The 21,237-nt window shown below is 42.0% G+C and overlaps 1 protein-coding gene across 1 annotated transcript in view; it reads left to right on the forward strand.

Annotated features, from left to right (window-relative positions):
• The window catches only part of LOC311103074 (actin-histidine N-methyltransferase-like), a 63,153-nt gene that overhangs the window by 5,807 nt on the left and 36,109 nt on the right, over positions 1–21,237 (forward strand). Inside the window, exons 2-6 of the mRNA XM_084144601.1 lie at positions 12,983–13,161; positions 13,356–13,448; positions 16,573–16,721; positions 17,416–17,488; positions 17,681–17,937. Of these exons, the coding sequence (XP_084000727.1) occupies positions 13,059–13,161; positions 13,356–13,448; positions 16,573–16,721; positions 17,416–17,488; positions 17,681–17,937 (675 nt within the window). The 5' untranslated portion in view covers positions 12,983–13,058. The remainder of the gene's footprint in view (positions 1–12,982; positions 13,162–13,355; positions 13,449–16,572; positions 16,722–17,415; positions 17,489–17,680; positions 17,938–21,237) is intronic.

Raw genomic sequence — 21,237 nt, forward strand, 5'->3', positions numbered from 1 at the left:
TGCCCTCTTCACGACTGTCTTGGTGTGTTTGGACCATGATAGTTCGTTGGTGATGTGGACACCAAGGAACTTGAAGCTCTCAACCTGTTCCACTACAGCCCCGTCGATGAGAATGGGGGCGTGCTCAGTCCTCTTTTTTTTCCTGTAGTCCACAATCATCTCCTTTGTCTTGGTCACGTTGAGGGAGAGGTTGTTGTCCTGGCACCACACGGCCAGATCTCTGACCTCCTCCCTATAGGCTGTCTCATCGTTGTCGGTGATCAGGCCTACCACTGTTGTGTCGTCGGCAAACTTAATGATGGTGTTGGAGTCGTGCCTGGCCATGCAGTCATGGGTGAACAGAGAGTACAGGTGTGCCAAGCTTGTAGCGTAATACCCAAGAAGACTTGATGCTGTAATCGCTGCCAAAGGTGTTTCAACAAAGTACTGAGGAAACGGTCTGAATACTTATGTAAATTTCATATTTCAGTTTTTTTATTTTATAAATTTGCTAAAAACAAATAAATATGGTTTTTTTCTTTTTCATTATGGGGTATTGTGTGTAGATTGAGGAAACAAAAACGAGTTAATCAATTTTAGAATAAGGCTGTAACGTAATAAAATGTGGAAAAAGTCAAGGGGTCTGAATACTTTCCGAAGGCACTATAGGTAAATTAGAGTATCATGTAGTAGCCTAAACCTACCGATGTTACATTGAGCTGGGTGAATGGAATATGAATGACAGTCATCCAATATGCTGTAATAGAAATAAGGCCATGCTCATAAAAAAAAAAAATATATCCTCCCTACTCTTAAAGAGCACCGACTGCCACTGATTTAAACATACTTTACCGGTTGGTCCTTTTGGCGGTAAGAAGTGGAGATAGGGTAACCACAGGAAAGTGTTGTTTACCAGACTTTTTGGGAGCCGGTAGGTTCTGTTGCTTGTATTTTCCATCTCCTACGCATTTCACTTGATGCACAGTATGTAAACAATAGCCCAATGTAACCGAACATTGTCGACCAAAGCGCATTCCCTTGCAATCAGCTGGAGGTGCTTGTGAAATTTGCCAGCTGATTGCGTGGGACCACGTTTGGTCTGAGCTTCGGTTAAACTCGGCCATTGTTGACATATTGTGCAAGTGGCGTGCGAATTGCGTCAGCATTGAAAATACAGACCAACGTACTGAAAGTCGGGTTAATAACACTGGATATTTTGTCTCAGATTACCTCCAACATAACGACAAAATCAGCGGACAACCGGTAAAGTACGTTCAAATTAAGTTTATTCAGCAGTCCGACTTGTGATGGGACTGTTCACAAAAAGTGAGCCTACGTGTTAGAAACGAGAGAGGAGTCTTCTACTCGGATTCATAGATGCTAGTGGACAGCTAATGTTAGTAGCTATCTTCAGTAATGCCAGCGTGTGTGACATGGAGGAATAGAATTCTACCACTCCCATCGAGCTATATCTTGTTGTTATCTCCAATTTGTTTGTTTACTCTAGATGGTTCTGTAAAGTGACAGTTCAAGTTGGTCAGTCATCTTCAGACCTCAAAAGTGGTCTATTGTGGAGCGATCAGTCCACCTCCCATGTACAGTGTCTTCAGAAAGTATTCACACCCCTTGACCTTTTCCACATTTTGTTGTGTTACAGCCTTAATTTAAAATTGATTAAATTGAGATTGTGTGTCACTGGCCTACACACAATACCCCATCATGTGGAATTATGTTTTTAGAACATTTTACACATTTAAAACCTGAAATGTCTTGAGTCAATAAGTCAACCCCTTTGTTATGGCAAGCCTAAAGTTCAGGAGTAAAAATGTGCTTAACAAGTCACATAAGTTGCATGAACTCACTCTGTGTGCAATAATAGTGTTTAACATGATTTTTGAATGAATACCTCATCTCTGTACCCCACACATCTTTGTACCCCTACAATTATCTGTAATGTCCCTCAGTCGAGCAGTGAATTTCAAACACAGATTCAACCACAAAGACCAGGGAGGTTTTCCAATGCCTCGCAAAGAAGGGTACCTATTGGTAGATGGGTAAAAAAATAAATAAAAATGCAGACATTGAATATCCCTTTGAGCATGGTGAAGTTATTAATTACACTTTGGATGGTGTGTCAATAAACCCAGTCACTGCAAAGATACAGGGGTCCTTCCTAACTCAGTTGCCAGAGAGGAAGGAAACCGCTCAGAGATTTCACCATATGGCCAATGGTGACTTTAAAACAGTTTGAGTTTAATGGCTGTGATAGGAGAAAAGTGAGGATGGATCAACAACATTGTAATTACGCCACAGTACGAACCTAAATTACAGAGTGAGAAGGAGGCCCTGTACAGAATAAAAATATTACAAAACATGGATCCTGTTTGCAATAAGGCACTAAAGTAAAACTGCAAAAAATGTGGCAAAGAAATGAAGTTTGTCCTGAATACAAAGCATTGTGTTTGGGGCAAATCCAACACAACACATCACTTAGTACCACTCTTCATATTTTCAAGCATGGTAATGGCTGCATCATGTTATGGGTATGCTTGTTTTTTTTTTTTTGGATAAAAAGAAACGCAATAGAGCTAATCACAGGCAAAATCCTTGAGGAGAACCTGGTTCAGTCTGCTTTCTAACAGACACTGGGAGACAAATTCACTTTTCAGCAGGACAATAGTTGCTTACCAAGACAACATTAAATGTTCCTGAGTGGCCTAGTTAGTTTTGACTTAAGTCGGCTTGGAAATCTATGGCATGACTTGAACATGGCTGTCTAGCAATGATCAATAACCAACTTGACAGAACTTGAAGAATTTTTTAAAGAATGTGTTGTGCAAATATTGTACAAACCAGTTGTGCAAAGCTCTGAAACTTACCCAGTAAGACTGCAATCACTGCCAAAAGTGATTCTGACATGTATTTACTCAGGTAGTTGAATACTTATCAAGATATCATAGTTTTTTGTTATATATATATATATTTTTTCAAATGTTAGAATTTTTCTTCCGCTTTGACATTTGACAGTATTTTGTGTAGATCGTTGACAAAAATGGGCAAATCCATTTTAATCCCACTTTGTAACACAACAAAATGTGAAAAAAGTCAAGGGGTGTGAGTACTTTCTGAAGGCACTGTATGTTGGTTGTGTAGATCCAGCTAGATGGTCTGACAACATCCAATAAATGTTGATTTTAGAGTGAACTATCACCCCTCCATTTTGTGATGCACAGTAGGGTAGTTTAGGGTTTGGAACTTTGATTCACTGATGCCTCATTTGGTCTGGTTGGTCCTAATGGATGCATACTTGATTGCGTTGGTGGAGGATTCTTGGCAGCCTTTCAAACAGTGTCAAGGGCCAGAGCTAGTGAACAATAACATGGCATGCTAGTGGCCAAAACCACTGAATGCGGGTCAAAGCCTTTGTCCATTTGAGTGGAAGAAGAGGGTTGGAGTTTAGCCTACACACTGTTTGACTGGGATCTGAACTTGACATTTAGGCTGTCCCAAATCCCAGACCAACAAAGTGATGTTTCATATCACCCAAGTGATTCCTTTCTACAACACCTTTATATATGTTTGTTGGTCAGTCCCTGAATGCTGTTGAATTATTAAATGCCTCCCATTCTCTGTTGTCACCCCCCCAGCCACTGTTGTCAGTCAGCCTGACTGACTGAGGCAGGATGTCACACCACAGATCTACCAAAGTGATTCCTGTAAGACATTACCTTTGCCTTTGATTTGATTTATCATCTTAGTGTATGTCACTACTACTATGTTGTTAAAAGGATTAGAAGCCTCCCACTCCCTATTCTCACTCCTCCAGCCACTGTTGTCAGCCTATAGCCTGAATGTTAAGAACAGGAAGACAGCAAAACGGCAGGCTGTCACACGGTGCTGTGACACAGCTGTCCTCCTTGGCCCTGCACCTAGCTCTTGGATAGGCCATAGGGTCCATCTCAAATGGCAGCCTATTCCCTATATAGTGCACTACTTTTGACCAAGGCCCATAGGACCATTTGGAATACAGCCATAAAGTGATAGTCAGCACTCAACTCTACTGTTTCAAGGTCTCAACATACAAGCAGCTGTCCCACTGTGTCTTATTTATCCTCCGTCCCCAATGTTAGCTGAAATAAGCCTCAATTGTGTGGCAGCATCAACTGTATTTCAACTGGCACATGTATAAAGTGGTGCTGCTGTGTCTGTGAAAGGCAGGCACACTCGGTGCCCATTTATTTCCCTTCAGACCGGATGTGTTGTTGGAAAGTGACGTTTTTTTACTGCCAAAAATTACTTTGAACTCTTGTGATGGTGGTTGAGTCTCGGATTTCTTTGGCTTTTGCGAGGAGCTGCAAGAAGAGTAGTTGACAAAGTGAGAGAGTGAGGGGGGGGGGGGGGGTCAGAGGAGGCTGGTGGGAGGCGCTATAGGAAGACAGGCTCATTGTAATTGCTGGAATGGATTAAATGGAATGGAGTCAAACATGTGGTTTCCATATGTTGATGTTGGATACAGTTCCATTAATTACATTCCAGTCTTTACAATGAGCCTGTCCTCCTATAGTTCCTCCCACCAGCCTCCTCTGAGGGGGATAGGGTATAAAAGGTGTCAGAGAAAGGGTAGAGAGGGAGAAAGTTGGGGTGAGTGAGTAGAGAAGGCTGGACGAGAGAGGGTGAGTAGAGAGACGGAGAGGGAGCGAGGCAGCTGCAGAGGGGAATGATGAATAAACATGACTCCTAAAATGACTGGTGCAAATGGTCTAAGATCAACATATGTAATGCTAACACTACTACCGTGGCTATTTAAAGCCATCATTATACCAATGTGAAGGACATAGCAGCCTAACACTGTAAAAAAATAAATATATATACACATTTTGATGTTTCATTTTACAACCGATTTAAATGTCATTCACCTGAGGGCAGTTCCATGGTAACGGAATTACGCTGTGACTCAGATTTTTCACTTTAAAATGTATGCCAAACAAAAAACATTTTGATTTCAGTTTAACAAACCATACAACTCTATGCACAATGACTACTTCTAACAATTTGCTAATTTTACGAAAACACATTTACAGGAAGAACTTTTCAGATACAAAGTTATTTTATTTACTGTGTAAATTGTTTGAAGTAGTCATTTGTGCATAGAGTTGTATGGTTTGTTAAACTTTGAAATCAATGTTTTTTGTTTGGCATACATTTTAAAGTGAAAAATTGGTGTCTAAGCGTAATTCCGTAACCTGGGATTGCCTCTGATTGTTTCTTGCTGGAGAGGTAATTTCTGCATCTCAAATGGCACTCTATTTCATTATAGTGCTGTGGTCAAAAGTAGTGCAATGTTGATGTAATGAGAACTTTTACTGTTACAGCCGGGCTCTACGTGACATTTTATTCAAGGAGCACGTGCTCCTAAGTAAAAATAAATGTTATTTTTAAATGTTATACATTTTTTAAATGTTATAAATAAATGAAATTTAGGAGCATAATGAACATTTTTAGAGGTATTAAAACGGCAATCCACAGTTGAAACAATAACGAGGCAACCTCCCTGCCACTGTTTCGGTAAAAGGTTGAGAGATGGGGCTGGAGAAATGTAACCACACTCAAATTGCCGCAGAGACAATATGTTGCTGTTTTAAAGCTAATTTCCTGCTATTCTACAAATTTTGCCACGGGGTGGAGAGAACATTTTAGTTTCAAAGCTAATTTCCTGCAATTCTACACATTTTGCCATGCTTATGCAGTGTTTTTATGCTATATGAGTGACTCAAACATTATAACTAAATCAATGGGGGCCCCATGCTATGACATTTTGGGAATTTTAGATTCTCCATGACTGTCTAGTTTTTATTGAGATGATTGTTAGTTCTCAAAGATCGTATAATTTTTTTTTATATTGCTCCGTTATCTACATACTTTATATCTGATTGTAGTCGTTTAAGTTTACACTGAAAAAAATGAATGTATTATATATATATTTTTAATTGCAGTGGCAGGCACGATTTACTGCTAAATGCATTAAAGGGAAACACTGAATGGGTTTATATAATTGATTTATAAGTCCAAAAATTGATGTAGTAACTGCATATTGGCCCTTTAATGATAAGAATTCACAGCAATTACAAAATACAGGGTTTAGGAGCACCAGAATTGTTTTTTGTAAGATTGAGATATATATAGCTTAAATTGGGCCTATATGGCAGTGTTTACACAGGCAGCCCTATTCTGATCATTTTTTTTTTCTCACTAATTGGTCTTTTGACCAATCAGACCAGCTCTGAAAAAGATCTGATGTGAAAAGATCTGATGTGATTGGTAAAAAGACCAATTAGTAGAAAAAATATCAAAATTGTCTGCCTATGTAAAAGCAGCCTAGCTACTTTTGAAGCTCTACCTTTTCCTTTCTATGCCACCACATGTTTGCATACAGCCTCAGTAGTATTATAATAATCCTTACTCTCACATTTGTAATTACAGGTAGCACAGCAACATTTGTAGGCCCATATGCCCCCAAAATGGTAGCACTGTAGAGCCCTGTACATTGTCAGTTTACTAGAGTAGACCTATCATATTTGCTCAACTTGTCTCAATTGTTGGTTCAACTACAAATTATTATTTGGGCATCTTAACTAAAAAAATCTGTGCAACTGGTTACACGCAATTAAACAGTGCTTTTAACATACAATGTTTTCAACGTACAGTTGAAGTCGGAAGTTTACATACACCTTAGCCAAATACATTTAAACTCAGTTTTTCACAATTCCTGACATTTAATCCTAGTAAAAATTCCCTCTTTTAGGTCAGTTAGGATCACCACTTTATTTTAAGAATGTGAAATGTCAGACTAATAGTAGAGAGTGATTTATTTCAGCTTTTATTTATTTCATCACATTCCCAGTGGGTCAGAAATGTACATACACTTTTTTTTTTGGTCATTTAGCAGACGCTCTTATCCAGAGCGACTTACAGGAACAATTAGTGTTAAGTGCCTTGCTCAAGGGCACATCGACAGATTTTTTTCACCTAGTCGGCTCGGGGATTAGAACCAGCGACCTTTCGGTTACTGGCACAACGCTCTTAACCACTAAGCTACCTGCCGCCACACTCAATTAGTATTTGGTAGCATTGCCTTTAAATTGTTTAACTTTGGTCAAACATTTCGGGTAGTCTTCCACAAGCTTCCCACAATAAGTTGGGGGAATTTTGGCCCATTACTTCTCACAGAGCTGGTGTAACTGAGTCCGGTTTGTAGGCCTGTTTGCTCGCACACACTTTTTCAGTTCTGCCCACAAATGTTCTATAGGATTGAGGTCAGGGCTTGTGATGGCCACTCCAATACCTTGACTTTGTTGTCCTTAAGCCATTTTGCCACAACTTTGGAAGTATGCTTGGCGTCATTGTCCATTTGGAAGACCCTTTTGCGACCAAGCTTTAACTTCCTGACGGATGTCTTGAGATGTTGCTTCAATATATCCACATACTTTTTTATTTTGTGAAGTGCACCAGTCCCTCCTGCAGCAAAGCATCCCCACAGCATGATGCTGCCACCCCAGTGCTTCACGGTTGGGATGGTGTTCTTCGGCTTGCAAGCGCACCCCCTGTTTCATCCAAACATAACAATGGTCATTATGGGCAAACAGTTATATTTTTATTTCATCAGACCAGAGGACATTTCTCCAAAAAGTACGATCTTTGTCCCCATGTGCAATTGCAAACCATAGTCTGGCTTTTCTATGGTGGTTTTGGAGCAGTGGCTTCTTCCTTGCTGAGCGGCCTTTCAGGTTATGTCGATATAGGACTCGTTTTACTGTGGATATAGATACTTTTGCACCTGTTTCCTCCAGCATCTTCACAAGGTCCTTTGCTGTTGTTCTGGGATTGATTTGCACTTTTCGCACCAAAGTACGTTCATCTCTAGGAGACAGAACGCTTCTCCTTCCTGAGCAGTATGACGGCTGCGTGGTGCCATGGTGTTTATACTTGCGTACTATTGTTTGTACAGATGAATGTGGTACCTTCAGGCGTTTGGAAATTGCTCCCAAGGATGAACCAGACTTGTGGAGGTCTACAATAATTTTTCGGAGGTCTTGGCTGATTTCTTTTGATTTTCCCATGATGTCAAGCAAAGAGGCACTGAGTTTGAAGGTAGGCCTTGAAATACATCCACAGGTACACTTCCAATTGACTCAAATTATGTCAATTAGCCTATCAGAAGCTTCTAAAGCCATGACATAATTTTCTGGAATTTTCCAAGCTGTTTAAAGGCACCGTCAACTTAGTGTATGTAAACTTCTGACCCACTGGAATTGTGATACAGTGAATTATAAGTGAAATAATCTCTGTAAAAAATCTTTGGAAAAATTACTTGTGTCATACACAAAGTAGATGTCCAAACCGACTTGCCAAAACTATAGTTTGTTAACAAGAAATTTGTGGAGTGGTTGAAAAACGAGTTTTAATGACTCTAACCTAAGTGTATGTAAACTTCCGACTTCAACTGTACATATTTGACACACATGATTACATTGTGCATGTTCATTTATACAGTCATTATTATTCAACCTGTCCTCACCTGGGATTTGAACTCACAACCTCTTGGTTCATGGCGTTCCGATCTTCCTGCTACGCCACCATGTCTGTGTCATTATCAGTTAATCTGACTATTCATTTGATTTACTTATTTAAGCAATTTGAGGTTTTTCTGTATAGTTGTCTACTGTTGGTGGAGCATATTACTCTGTTTTAATGTTACTCCTTAATCACTTTTATAAATAAAATAGTTTTTCTTGAGTGTACTTTTAACAGAGCTGAGATTGACTTTGAAGTGCAAACTGTAGCAATACATTTGAAATTAGTCATTGACACAGACATGGTGTTATCGCAGAAAGATTGGAATGCTGCGAACTAATAGGTTGTGAGTTCAAATTCCAGGTGAGGACATGTTTTAATATTAATTACTGCATAAATGAACATGCACAATGTAATCTTGTATGTCAACGTGTGTCAAATATGTAAGTTGAAAACGTATGTTAAAAGGTGTGTGTGTGTTGTGATGTAACTAGTTCCACCGCATTTAATTTTTGTAGGTAATTAAAATATTAATTTGTAATTGAATGAACATATGAAACAATTTAAGCAAACACATCATTTTAAGTGACTGAATTTTTGCCTACATTTTCCTATGTTGGAGCTAAGTTTGGGACAACTACATTTTACATTTACATTTGAGTAATTTAGCAGACGCTCTTATCCAGAGCGACTTACAGTTAGTGAGTGCATACATTTTTCATACTGGCCCCCTGTGGGAATCGAACCCACAACCCTGGCGTTGCAAGCGCCATCCTCTACCAACTGAGCTACACGGGAGGCCTACAAATGTTAAATTCAAGTAACACTTTGACCGAAAAGTTGAGTATTAAAAAAGAAAGGCAGTGGAACCAGTTACTTAATTCAATTTAGTTGAAACAACTAGATATTTTTTATGGTGTTGGTTAGGCCTCTAGAATGTAGATTCCCCATACAACAGGCGGGGACAGTATTGCATAACCTTAGCCTACTCCACACTTGCATAAGGACATCAGCCAAGAGCTGCTGGTACACAATTTTAGCACAATGCCCTTATCATCAGCATATGAAAAATTGTTAATCAGAATGACACCGAAGAATAGTATGATTATTCATTAAGTTTTCTCAGGAAAGGCTTGTTGACCTGCAGAAAGACAAACATTGGGCATACCAGACACTAGGCTAATATCATAGTAGTCTGTTATGATGATGTAATGTCCTCTCAGTTGAAGTATTAAAGCACAGTTCAAATCAAATTTTATTTGCCACATGCGGCGAATACACCAGGTGTAGACATTACATTGAAATGCTTACTTGCAAGCCCTTAACCAACAATGCAGTTTAAGAAAAAATAAAAAGAGCAAATAATTAAAGAGCAGCAGTATAATAAAATAACAGTAGCGAGGCTATATACAGGGGGTCCAGGTACAGAGTCAATGTGCGGGGGCACCGGTTAGTCGAGGTAATATGTACAGTGAGGGAAAAAAGTATTTGATCCCCTGCTGATTTTGTACGTTTGCCCACTGACAAAGACATGATCAGTCTATAAATTTTAATGGTAGGTTTATTTGAACAGTGAGAGACAGAATAACAACAAAAATATCCAGAAAAACGCATATCAAAAATGTTATAAATTGATTTGCATTTTAATGAGGGAAATAAGTATTTGACCCCTCTGCAAAACATGACTTAGTACTTGGTGGCAAAACCCTTGTTGGCAATCACAGAGGTCAGACGTTTCTTGTAGTTGGCCACCAGGTTTACACACATCTCAGGAGGGATTTTGTTCCACTCCTCTTTGCAGATCTTCTCCAAGTCATTAAGGTTTCGAGGCTGACGTTTGGCAACTCGAACCTTCAGTTCCCTCCACAAATGTTCTATGGGATTAAGGTCTGGAGACTGGCTAGGCCACTCCAGGACCTTAATGTGTTTCTTCTTGAGCCACTCCTTGCCTTGGCCGTGTGTTTTGGGTCATTGTCATGCTAGAATACCCATCCACGACCCATTTTCAATGCCCTGGCTGAGGGAAGGAGGTTCTCACCCAAGATTTGACGGTACATGGCCCCGTCCATCGTCCCTTTGATGCGGTGAAGTTGTCCTGTCCCCTTAGCAGAAAAACACCCCCAAAGCATAATGTTTCCACCTCCATGTTTGACGGTGGGGATGGTGTTCTTGGGGTCATAGGCAGCATTCCTCCTCCTCCAAACACGGCGAGTTGAGTTGATGCTAAAGAGCTCCATTTTGTTCTCATCTGACCACAACACTTTCACCCAGTTCTCCTCTGAATCATTCAGATGTTCATTGGCAAACTTCAGTATATGTGCTTTCTTGAGCAGGGGGACCTTGCGGGCTCTGCAGGATTTCAGTCCTTCACGGTGTAGTGTGTTACCAATTGTTTTCTTGGTGACTATGGTCCCAGCTGCCTTGAGATCATTGACAAGATCCTCCTGTGTAGTTCTGGGCTGATTCCTCACCGTTCTCATGATCATTGCAACTCCACGAGGTGAGATCTTGCATGGAGCCCCAGGCCGAGGGAGATTGACAGTTATTTTGTGTTTCTTCCATTTGCGAATAATCGCACCAACTGTTGTCACCTTCTCACCAAGCTGCTTGGCGACGGTCTTGTAGCCCATTCCAGCCTTGTGTAGGTCTACAATCTTGTCCCTGACATCCTTGTAGAGCTCTTTGGTCTTGGCCATGGTGGAGAGTTTGGAATCTGATTGATTGATTGCTTCTGTGGACAGGGGTCTTTTATACAGGTAACAAGCTGAGATTAGGAGCACTCCCTTTAAGAGTGTGCTCCTAATCTCAGCTCGTTACCTGTATAAAAGACACCTGGGAGACAGAAATCTTTCTGATTGAGAGGGGGGTCAAATACTTATTTCCCTCATTAAAATGCAAATCAATTTATAACATTTTTGACATGCGTTTTTCTGGATTTTGTTGTTGTTATTCTGTCTCTCACTGTTCAAATAAACCTACCATTAAAATTATATACTGATCATGTCTTTGTCAGTGGGCAAACGTACAAAATCAGCAGGGGATCAAATACTTTTTTCCCTCACTGTACATGTGGGTAGATTTAAAGTGACTATGCAAATAGTTAAACGTTTTCTCTTGAGAAATCTAGTGTGTGTGATTTCTATAGGTGGACATGTTCTTCCCCTTAATTTCCTCCCTCTACTAAGAGTAGAGGGAGGAAATGTGGGATTGATATTGAGCCAATATGAACAAAAATATCCTCTTGTTTTACATGCCCAGCCAAACACTATGCCTTGAAGCTTCAACATTTAAAGGGATACTTCGGGATTTTGGCAATGAGGATAACATTTTTATGTCTCTGTTTCCAGTATGAAGGAAGTTAGAGGTAGTTTTGTGAGCCAATGCTAACTAGCATTAGCACAATGACTGGAAGTCTATGGGCATGTACTAGCAAGTTTCTGAGTTTCGATTCTGCAGTCTCTTGTGCACTCTAGTGGCCATTTACATGTAGATGCAACTTTTGTTTGCGCTCACGAGGGCTCGGAATGGAACATTTAGCCTATTTTGTTCCCTGGGTCATATTCATTAGTACACACTGTAGCAAAACGTTCTGCAATGCAAAAATAGCATTTCTTTATTGGACAAGTTCATGTAGTCTGTCCCTCACTGTTTCAGTTCTTTTTTCTTCTGTTTGGTGGCCAGTCAATATGACCTGGACTAACAAATCTGTGATGTGTGATTTTGTAATGTTGCTTCTCTCCATGTCTCTCTCAAGAATCCACTTTAGATGAGTGTATGACTTAGTGCTGTCTGTCTGTCTCTCCTCCCCAGCCCCTGCTCTGTCCAGCTGACTTAGTGCTGTCTGTCTCTCCTCCCCAGCCCCTGCTCTGTCCAGCTGACTTAGTGCTGTCTGTCTCTCCTCCCCAGCCCCTGCTCTGTCCAGCTGACTTAGTGCTGTCTGTCTCTCCTCCTAGCCCCTGCTCTGTCCAGCTGACTTAGTGCTGTCTGTCTCTCCTCCCCAGCCCCTGCTCTGTCCAGCTGACTTAGTGCTGTCTGTCTCTCCTCCCCAGCCCCTGCTCTGTCCAGCTGACTTAGTGCTGTCTGTCTCTCCTCCCCAGCCCCTGCTCTGACCAGCTGACTTAGTGCTGTCTGTTTCTCCTCCCCAGCCCCTGCTCTGTCCAGCTGACTTAGTGCTGTCTGTCTCTCCTCCCCAGCCCCTGCTCTGTCCAGCTGACTTAGTGCTGTCTGTCTCTCCTCCCCAGCCCCTGCTCTGTCCAGCTGACTTAGTGCTGTCTGTCTCTCCTCCCCAGCCCCTGCTCTGTCCAGCTGACTTAGTGCTGTCTGTCTCTCCTCCCCAGCCCCTGCTCTGTCCAGCTGACTTAGTGCTGTCTGTTTCTCCTCCCCAGCCGCTGCTCTGTCCAGCTGACTTAGTGCTGTCTGTCTCTCCTCCCAGCCCCTGCTCTGTCCAGCTGACTTAGTGCTGTCTGTCTCTCCTCCCAAGCCCCTGCCCTGCTCTGACCAGCTGCACCATGGGAAAGAAGAGTCGAGTGAAGACTCAGAAGTCGGGGACAGGCGCCACAGCCGTGGTCTCCCCCAAAGAGATGATGAACCTAATCTCAGACCTCCTACAGAGTATGTACCAAGGCAGAGTCCCAAATGGCAACCCATTTCCGCTATATAGTGTACTACTTTTGACCAGGGCCCATAAGACTAAAAAGCATGTTCCATGGAGAGTTCTTAGGCTTGATCTGTGTCTGGGAAACGGGCTTTATGTGATTCTTGTAGCTATGTAACTTATCGTGTGATATGTATGTCTGTCCCATTAGAATGCAGCAGTGCTGCGCCTTCTCCAGGGAAAGAGTGGGAGGAGTATGTCCAGATACGAGGACTGGTGGAGAAGATCAGGAAGAAACAGAAAGGTAGGCTGGATCACACACGCGCACATAAACCCTAACCCTAACCCCTAAGCCTAAAATAGCCTTTTCTTATAAGTGAGGACTGGCTAAATGTCCTCACTTCTCTGAATTTTAGTTGGTTTACTATACTTGTGAGGACTTCTGTTACTCACAAGCAATGTTCCCTCTAAGTTTCGCGCTGGTGCGCACCTCCCCCAGGACTGCAGCGCAGAAGAAATATCAGCCCGCACAGAGAAGCACGAGATTGAACTTCATTCAACTTTCTAGAGTTTTCCCCGTTAGTTAACACATCAACGTTTCCCTTTACTGTGGGAATTGTGATCGAATCAACGCAATATTAGCTACTTTCAATACAACATACCGAAACAAAACGAACTATGCAAGATATTTTGTTGTAGGCAGAATGCATTGGAGTAGGATTCTATTGCATTAACATGCATGACTCAGGCCCTTAGTCTACACAGACCGGTGCGCCGTAACCAATCAGCGCTGCAGTAAGCCTATATGCAAATCGACCATTGCCATATATGGATCTATGCCATTCCCTTTGAACTGGACTGTGTTTACAGAATGAGAGTCGACACGCTTGTTTTAAGATGAAAGCCAGAGCTGCATGTAGCCACGTGGGCACATTTGTTCATATCCTAGTTAGTGAGTTATTAGCCCAGTTATAGATCATATGTAGTCAGCAATGGGGGAGTGACTGCTTCCTGCAAGAGCACAAAACCTGTGCATTTCTAGCCATCTTTGAAAAGCGAGTCAGGTAAAGAGCTTTTTTTTGTCTAGAAGGGGCAGTGTTGTATTTTGAGACAGGCTTGAATTAGCTAAGTAGCCAATAGGCAGAGGGTAGTATAATTTGTCTGATTCTCTGTAATAATGGTATGGGAATAATGATGCATTTTATTTTGTAAAGTGGTTTCTTGCATCAAACAACACAACAACATTTTCAGTCACCTTGTCTGAAGGACAAGTGGATGAACAGGTTAATGTCAATCCCTGCATGTTTTTTTCCAAAAGTCTCATGGAATGTAGGCCTACGTTGAACACCACACATTGGCTGCTACTGTAGGCTGAATGATAGAACAACTATTTCCAATGTAGGCTGAATGATAGAACATTTTCTCCGTTGTTTTTGATGGTAGGCCACTCTTGTAGGCCTACATTATGATCAAATAGCCACAGTAGCCTACTTGACCACTGTTAAAACTGTAACTTAAAGCGGGTACAGCCTCAGTGTTCACAGTAAACGCGCACCGGAAGTTGCACAAAATGTTCACCACATTCAAGTTTGCCCTCAGCAGACCTGATATTTGCTCTGTGCCGAAAATGTTTTGAGGGAACATTGCTCACAAGTATAGTAAAATGTGTACACACACAGACAGAGAGACACACACAGCTTGATTTGAGCCATGGCCTATATAGTTTACAGTGCATTCGGAAAGTATTCAGACCCCTTGACTTTTTCCAAATGTTGTTACCTTACAGCCTTATTCTAAAATTGATTGAAATTGTTTTTCCCCCCTCATCAATCTATACACAATACCCCATAATGACAGAGAAAAAACTGTTTTTTAGAAAGTTTTGTATATAACAAAACCCTGGAAATATCACATTTACATAAGTATTCAGACCCTTTACTCAGTACTTTGTTGAAGCACCTTTGGCAGCGATTACAACCTCGAGTCTTCTTGGGTATGATGCTACAAGCTTGGCACACCTGTATTTGGGGAGTTTCTCCCATTCTTCTCTGCAGATCCTCTCAAGCTCTGTCAGGTTGGTTGGGGAGCGTCGCTGCACAACTATTTTCAGGTCTCTCCAGAGATGTTAGATTGGGTTCAAGTCCGGGCTCTGGCTGGGCCACTCAAGGACATTCAGACACTTGTCCCGAAGGCACTCCTGCATTGTCTTGGCTGTGTGCTTAGGGTCGTTGTGCTGTTAGGTGAATCTTCACTCCAGTCTGAGGTCCTGAGCGCTCTGGAGCAGGTTTTCATCAAGGATCTCTCTGTACTTTGATCTGTTCATCTTTCCTTCGACCCTGACTAGTCTCCCAGTCCCTGCCGCTGAAAAACATCCCCACAGCATGATGCTGCCACCACCATGCTTCACCGTAGGGATGGTGCCAGGTTTCCTCCAGACGTGATGCTTGGCATTCAGGCCAAAGAGTTTAATCTTGGTTTCATCAGACCAGAGAATCTTGTTTCTCATTGTCTGAGAGGCCTTTAGGTGCCATTTGGTAAATTCCAAGCGGGCTGTCATGTGCCTTTTACTGAGGAGTGGCTTCCGTTTGGCCACTCTACCGTAAAGGCCTGATTGGTGGAGTGCTGCAGAGATGGTTGTCTTTCTGGAAGGTTCTCCCATCTCCACAGAGGAACTCTGGAGCTCTGTCAGAGTGACCATCGGGTTCTTGGTCACCTCCCTGAGCAAGGCCCTTCTCCCACGATTGCTCAGTTTGGCCGGGCGGCCAGCTCTAGGAAGAGTCTTGGTGGTTCCAAACTTCTTACATTTTAAGAATGTTGGAGGCCACTGTGTTCTTGGGGACCTTCAATGCTGCAGACATTTTTTGGTGTCCTTCCCCAGATCTGTTCCTCGACAAAATGTGTCTTGGAGCTCTACGGACAATTCCTTTGACCTCATGGCTTGGTTTTTGCTCTGACATGCACTGTCAACTGTGGGACCTTATTTTACATTTTACATTTTAGTCATTTCGCAGACGTTCTTATCCAGAGCGACTTACAGTTTTTTAGTGAGTGCATACATTTTTCATACTTATATAGACAGGTGTGTGTGCCTTTCCAAATCATGTCCAATCAATTGAATTTCCCACCGGTGGACTCAATCAAGTTGTAGAAACATCTCGAGGATGATCAATGGAAACAGGATGCACCTGAGCTCAATTTAAAGTCTCATAGCAAAGGGTCTGAATACTTATTTAAATACTGTATTTCAGTTTTTTATTTTTAATAAATTTGCCAAAAAATCTAAACCTGTTTTTTTAAATACATTTTAGAATAAGGCGGTAATGTAACAAAATTTGGAAAAGTCAAGGGGTCTGAATACTTTCCGAATGCACTGTAAATATAAATAGTTTAATCATAAGTGTGTGTGTGTCTCCGTCTCTCTCTCTCAGGTATCTCCGTGATATTTGAGGGCAGCAGAGAGGAGTTCTTCCCAGAGCTGATGGCATGGGCTCAGGAGAGTGGAGCATCCTGCGAGGGGTTTGAGATCGCGGACTTCGCTGGCGAGGGCTTCGGCCTCAGGGCCACCAAGGACATCAAGGTGGGTCCATACAACTGGACGGACTCTGTGTTTATGGCAATAGTTGTCAGGGTGAAACGTAACCTGGATCGTATTCATTAAAGGGAAATTTGACCCTGGCTGGGCCACTGGCATATAGTCATTACTATATTAACAACATTACGTTTTTGTCATAAACATCAGAATTATCCACAACAGCGCATTTTCATTTCACTGGTAGAATCAGGAAGTTTAGACTTTCTGTGTATTCGTCTGCTCATAGTAAACCCTGGGGTGAAATTCCCCTTTTAATGCACACTGTAGCGAAACGTTTTAGCAAACTGAAACGAGAGTTTCTCATTGGACAAGTTCAGGTAGTGCCTCCCTGTTTCGATTCATTTTCTTCCCTATGGTGTCTAGTAAGTATGACACTGATTCCACTGTGGATAGAAGGAAATGACAGTTCCAGTTGGTCGTCTTCTTATTATTGACATTCTAAAATGGCTGCCATTTAGAGCTGATCGAGCAAGCAGAGCTGTTCTAACAAAGCCCAGCCACTCTCTCTCTCTCTGTGACTTGGTGGGAGTTTAATCAATGACATAACACTCTTGGAAGGGTTTAATAGCATAATAAACGGTTACATTCAATTAAGGCTGAGGTAGACTAAAATCACGGTGCCAAACTTTTCTTCCATATGATGTCGGTGTCCATTGTGACGTAACATTTGTGTCCTCAGGCAGAGGAGCTGTTTCTGTGGATCCCCAGGACGATGCTGATGACTGTGGAATCAGCCAAGAACTCTGTCCTGGGTAAGTGGCAACGTTAGGCCAATATACTGTGATGCCATCCTACCCTTCATTGACTGCAAGTCTTTGACCTCGGACATTTGAACCCCCTTGCTGTGTCCTCCCCTAGGCCCCCTGCACATAAACACACACACACACGAACACACACACGAACACACACTCTATTCTGTATGTAACCGTCCCTCTCCCCCCCAGGTCCCCTGTACAGCCAGGACCGTATTCTCCAGGCCATGGGTAACGTCACCCTGGCCCTCCACCTGCTGTGTGAGCGGGCTGACCCCTCCTCCCCCTGGCTGCCCTACATCAAGACCCTCCCCGGGGACTACGACACCCCCCTATACTACGAGGAGGAAGAGGTACGCTACCTGCTGTCCACTCAGGCCATCCAGGACGTCCTCAGCCAATACAAGAACACTGCACGGCAGTACGCATACTTCTACAAGGTCATCCAGGTGAGTGGCAGACATGTACTCACTCATTCACTCACACACACACACACACACACAGGATTGCTGAACAAACAATCATGTTCTAACTGTCTCTGCTATTCACTACTTCTACAAGGTCATACAGGTGAGTGGGAGTGCTCTGTCCCTGCAAAGTAATTTGGGATTTTATAGTTATAGTTGCGTTTCATTGCACCTACAACCAAAGATTAATTGAACAGATTGCAAAACCTTTTGAGCAGGAAGGATGCAATGCTGTCTGTCTGCACAAGTTTTGCACAATATGAGGTGCTGCTGACTTTGCAAAAATACAGAAACGTCTGTCTGTCACGTGTATGTGAAACAGACAATCCTCTGTATGTGTTTTCCATGGATAGACAGGATTATACAGTTGAAGTCGTAAGTTTACATACACTTAGGTTGGAGTCATTAAAACTCGTTTTTCAACCACTCCACAAATTTCTTGTTAACAAACTATAGTTTTGGCAAGTCGGTTAGGACATCTACTTTGTGCATGACACAAGTAATTTTTCCAACTATTGTTTACAGACAGATTATTTCACTTATAATTCACTGTATCACAATTCCAGTGTGTCAGAAGTTAACATACACTAAGTTGACTGTGCCTTTTAAACAGCTTGGAAAATTCCAGAAAATGTCATGGCTTTAGAAGCTTCTGATAGACTAATTGACATCATTTGAGTCAATTGGAGGTGTACCTGTGGATGTATTGCAAGTGCGAAAAGTTGGTGTGAAAAGTGCAAATCAATCCCAGAACAACAGCAAAGGACCTTGTGAAGATGCTGGATGAAACAGGTACAAAAGTATCTATATCCACAGTAAAACGAGTCCTATATCGACATAACCTGAAAGGCCACTCAGCAAGGAAGAAGCCACTGCTCCAAAACCGCCATAAAAAAGCCAGACTACGGTTTGCAACACATGGGGACAAATATCGTACTTTTTGGAGAAATGTCCTCTGGTCTGATGAAACAAAAATATAACGGTTTGGCCATAATGACCATTGTTATGTTTGGAGGAAAAAGGGGGTGTGCTTGCAAGCCAAAGAACACCATCCCAACCGTAAAGCATGGGGGTGGCAGCATCATGCTGTGGGGGTGCTTTGCTGCAGGAGGGACTGGTGCACTTCACAAAATAGATGGCATCATGAGGAAGGAAAATTATGTGGATATGTTGAAGCAACATCTCAACACATCAGTCAGGAAGTTAAAGCTTGGTCGCAAATGGGTCTTCCAAATGGACAATGACCCCAAGCATACTTCCAAAGTTGTGGCAAAATGGCTTAAGGACAACAAAGTCAAGGTATTGGAGTGGCCATCACAAAGCCCTGACCTCAATCCTATAGAAAATTTGTGGGCAGAACTGAAAAAGCGTGTGCGAGCAAGGAGGCCTACAAACCTGATTCAGTTACACCAGCTCTGTCAGGAGGAATGGGCCAAAATTCACCCAACTTATTGTGGAAGGCTACCTGAAACGTTTGACCCAAGTTAAACAATTTAAAGGCAATGCTACCAAATACTAATTGAGTGTATGTAAACTTCTGACACACTGGGAATGTGATGAAATAAATAAAAGCTGAAATAAATAATTCTCTCTACTATTATTCTGACATTTCACATTCTTAAAATAAAGTGGTGATCCTAACTGACCTAAAACAGGGAATTTTTACTAGGATTAAATGTCAGGAATTTTGAAAAACTGAGTTTAAATGTATTTGGCTAAGGTGTATGTAAACTTCCGACTTCAACTGTAGGTGTGTGTTTTCCATGGGCAGACTGAGGAGTAGAGGTGATTTTATTATTTATTCAAATTCTCAGATTCTTTCTGTGATATGTTTTTGTGCCAGACGGTATTCATTGTCCCCCACGATGTAACTGGGGAGGGGACTGTGGATCTGTCTCCGTCCTTTCGTTCATATGTTAGTCACACGAGATATCTCAGACAGCACTGGCCCGTTTTTGACGAAACTTGGGTGAATGATGCGTCTTGCCATAGAGATCCGGCATTTACGAAATTACACTGATTGGCCCAATTCAGAGCCCAGTTCTTAGGGACAGTATGGTCAAACCCTCAGTTCTAAAGCCTGGTATGGTAAGTTGATTTATCTCCTAAAGAAAGAGTTGTAGCTCCAGCTGTATAACGTTCACCTTGTAGCCAGGTACAGAGTCAATCTCTGGGCCGGGTTCATTTGGCTCGTGTTAAGTCAGTTAGGAAGGACTCTCTCTCTCTGTCTCTCTGTTCTCTCTGTCCTTTTCTCTCTTTCTTCTCTCTGTCTTTCTCTGTCCCTTCTTTCTCGTCCTTCCATCTCTCCGTCTCTGCCCGTCCACCTGTCTGTCAGTGCGTGGCGTGTTTTCCGAAGCGTGCTTAGCGAGAGAGATCAGGTTTTAAGAGGTTTCCAGCTGTAGGGAGATGGGGAGAGCAGCTGCAGAATGGCCTCTTGCACCCAATTTCAGAGGGCCTGATAAGTTGCCAGTGGCATAGAAAGTGGCAGGGAACCTGTCCTTAAATACCACAATAACCAACAGGGGGAGCTTTTCACCTCTTACAGTCTGATGAACCAGTGGGATTCAAACTTTCAGCGGGGACCTAATTTTTTTCTGCCAGAATTTCTGGGGATCCCATTTTTTTTTCTCACAAGATTTCTCGTGACCCAACCCCAAATCTAATGACACAATCTTAAAATCGGTAAATATAGATTTTTACAGCGACAAATAACCTTCAATTCATTGCATTTTAATCTCTTATCAAAATGAAAAGAAACCAATAAATACATTTACTCAATTGTTTTTTTTCTTCAAATTATCTTTCTCAAAAAACGTTTGTATATTGTCCCATACAATAACCTGTACTCTTCATTTGTTGTTCCTAAAAAGATCATAAAAATATTATTTTTTTGCCGACCCCACCACTGTTCCCCTGCAACTTTGAATAGCACTGGTCTGAACTGAAGACCACTCCTGTGTGATCGGTGGATATGTCCTATATAGTGCACTACTATTCCCTATATACTGTAGTGCACTAATTGTCCATGGGGCTCTGGTCAAAATAAGTTACTAAATAGGAAATAGGGTTCCATTTGGGATACAGTGTTTGTAGATGTGTACTGTAACTTGTCATATTTACCACAATGCAACACATTGATATTTATTCACATTTCATCATTCACAAGGTTCCCAAGCAAAATATGACTCAAATCTCAATGTGAATAGGTACTGCGTAGGATTTCTAGATATAAAATTCACACTGTGCTTTTCTTAGGGGTTGATGCCAGTACATCTGCACTCC

Source organism: Coregonus lavaretus, assembly GCF_964263955.1.
Source record: "Coregonus lavaretus genome assembly, chromosome: 27".
Lineage (NCBI taxonomy): Eukaryota > Metazoa > Chordata > Actinopteri > Salmoniformes > Salmonidae > Coregonus > Coregonus lavaretus.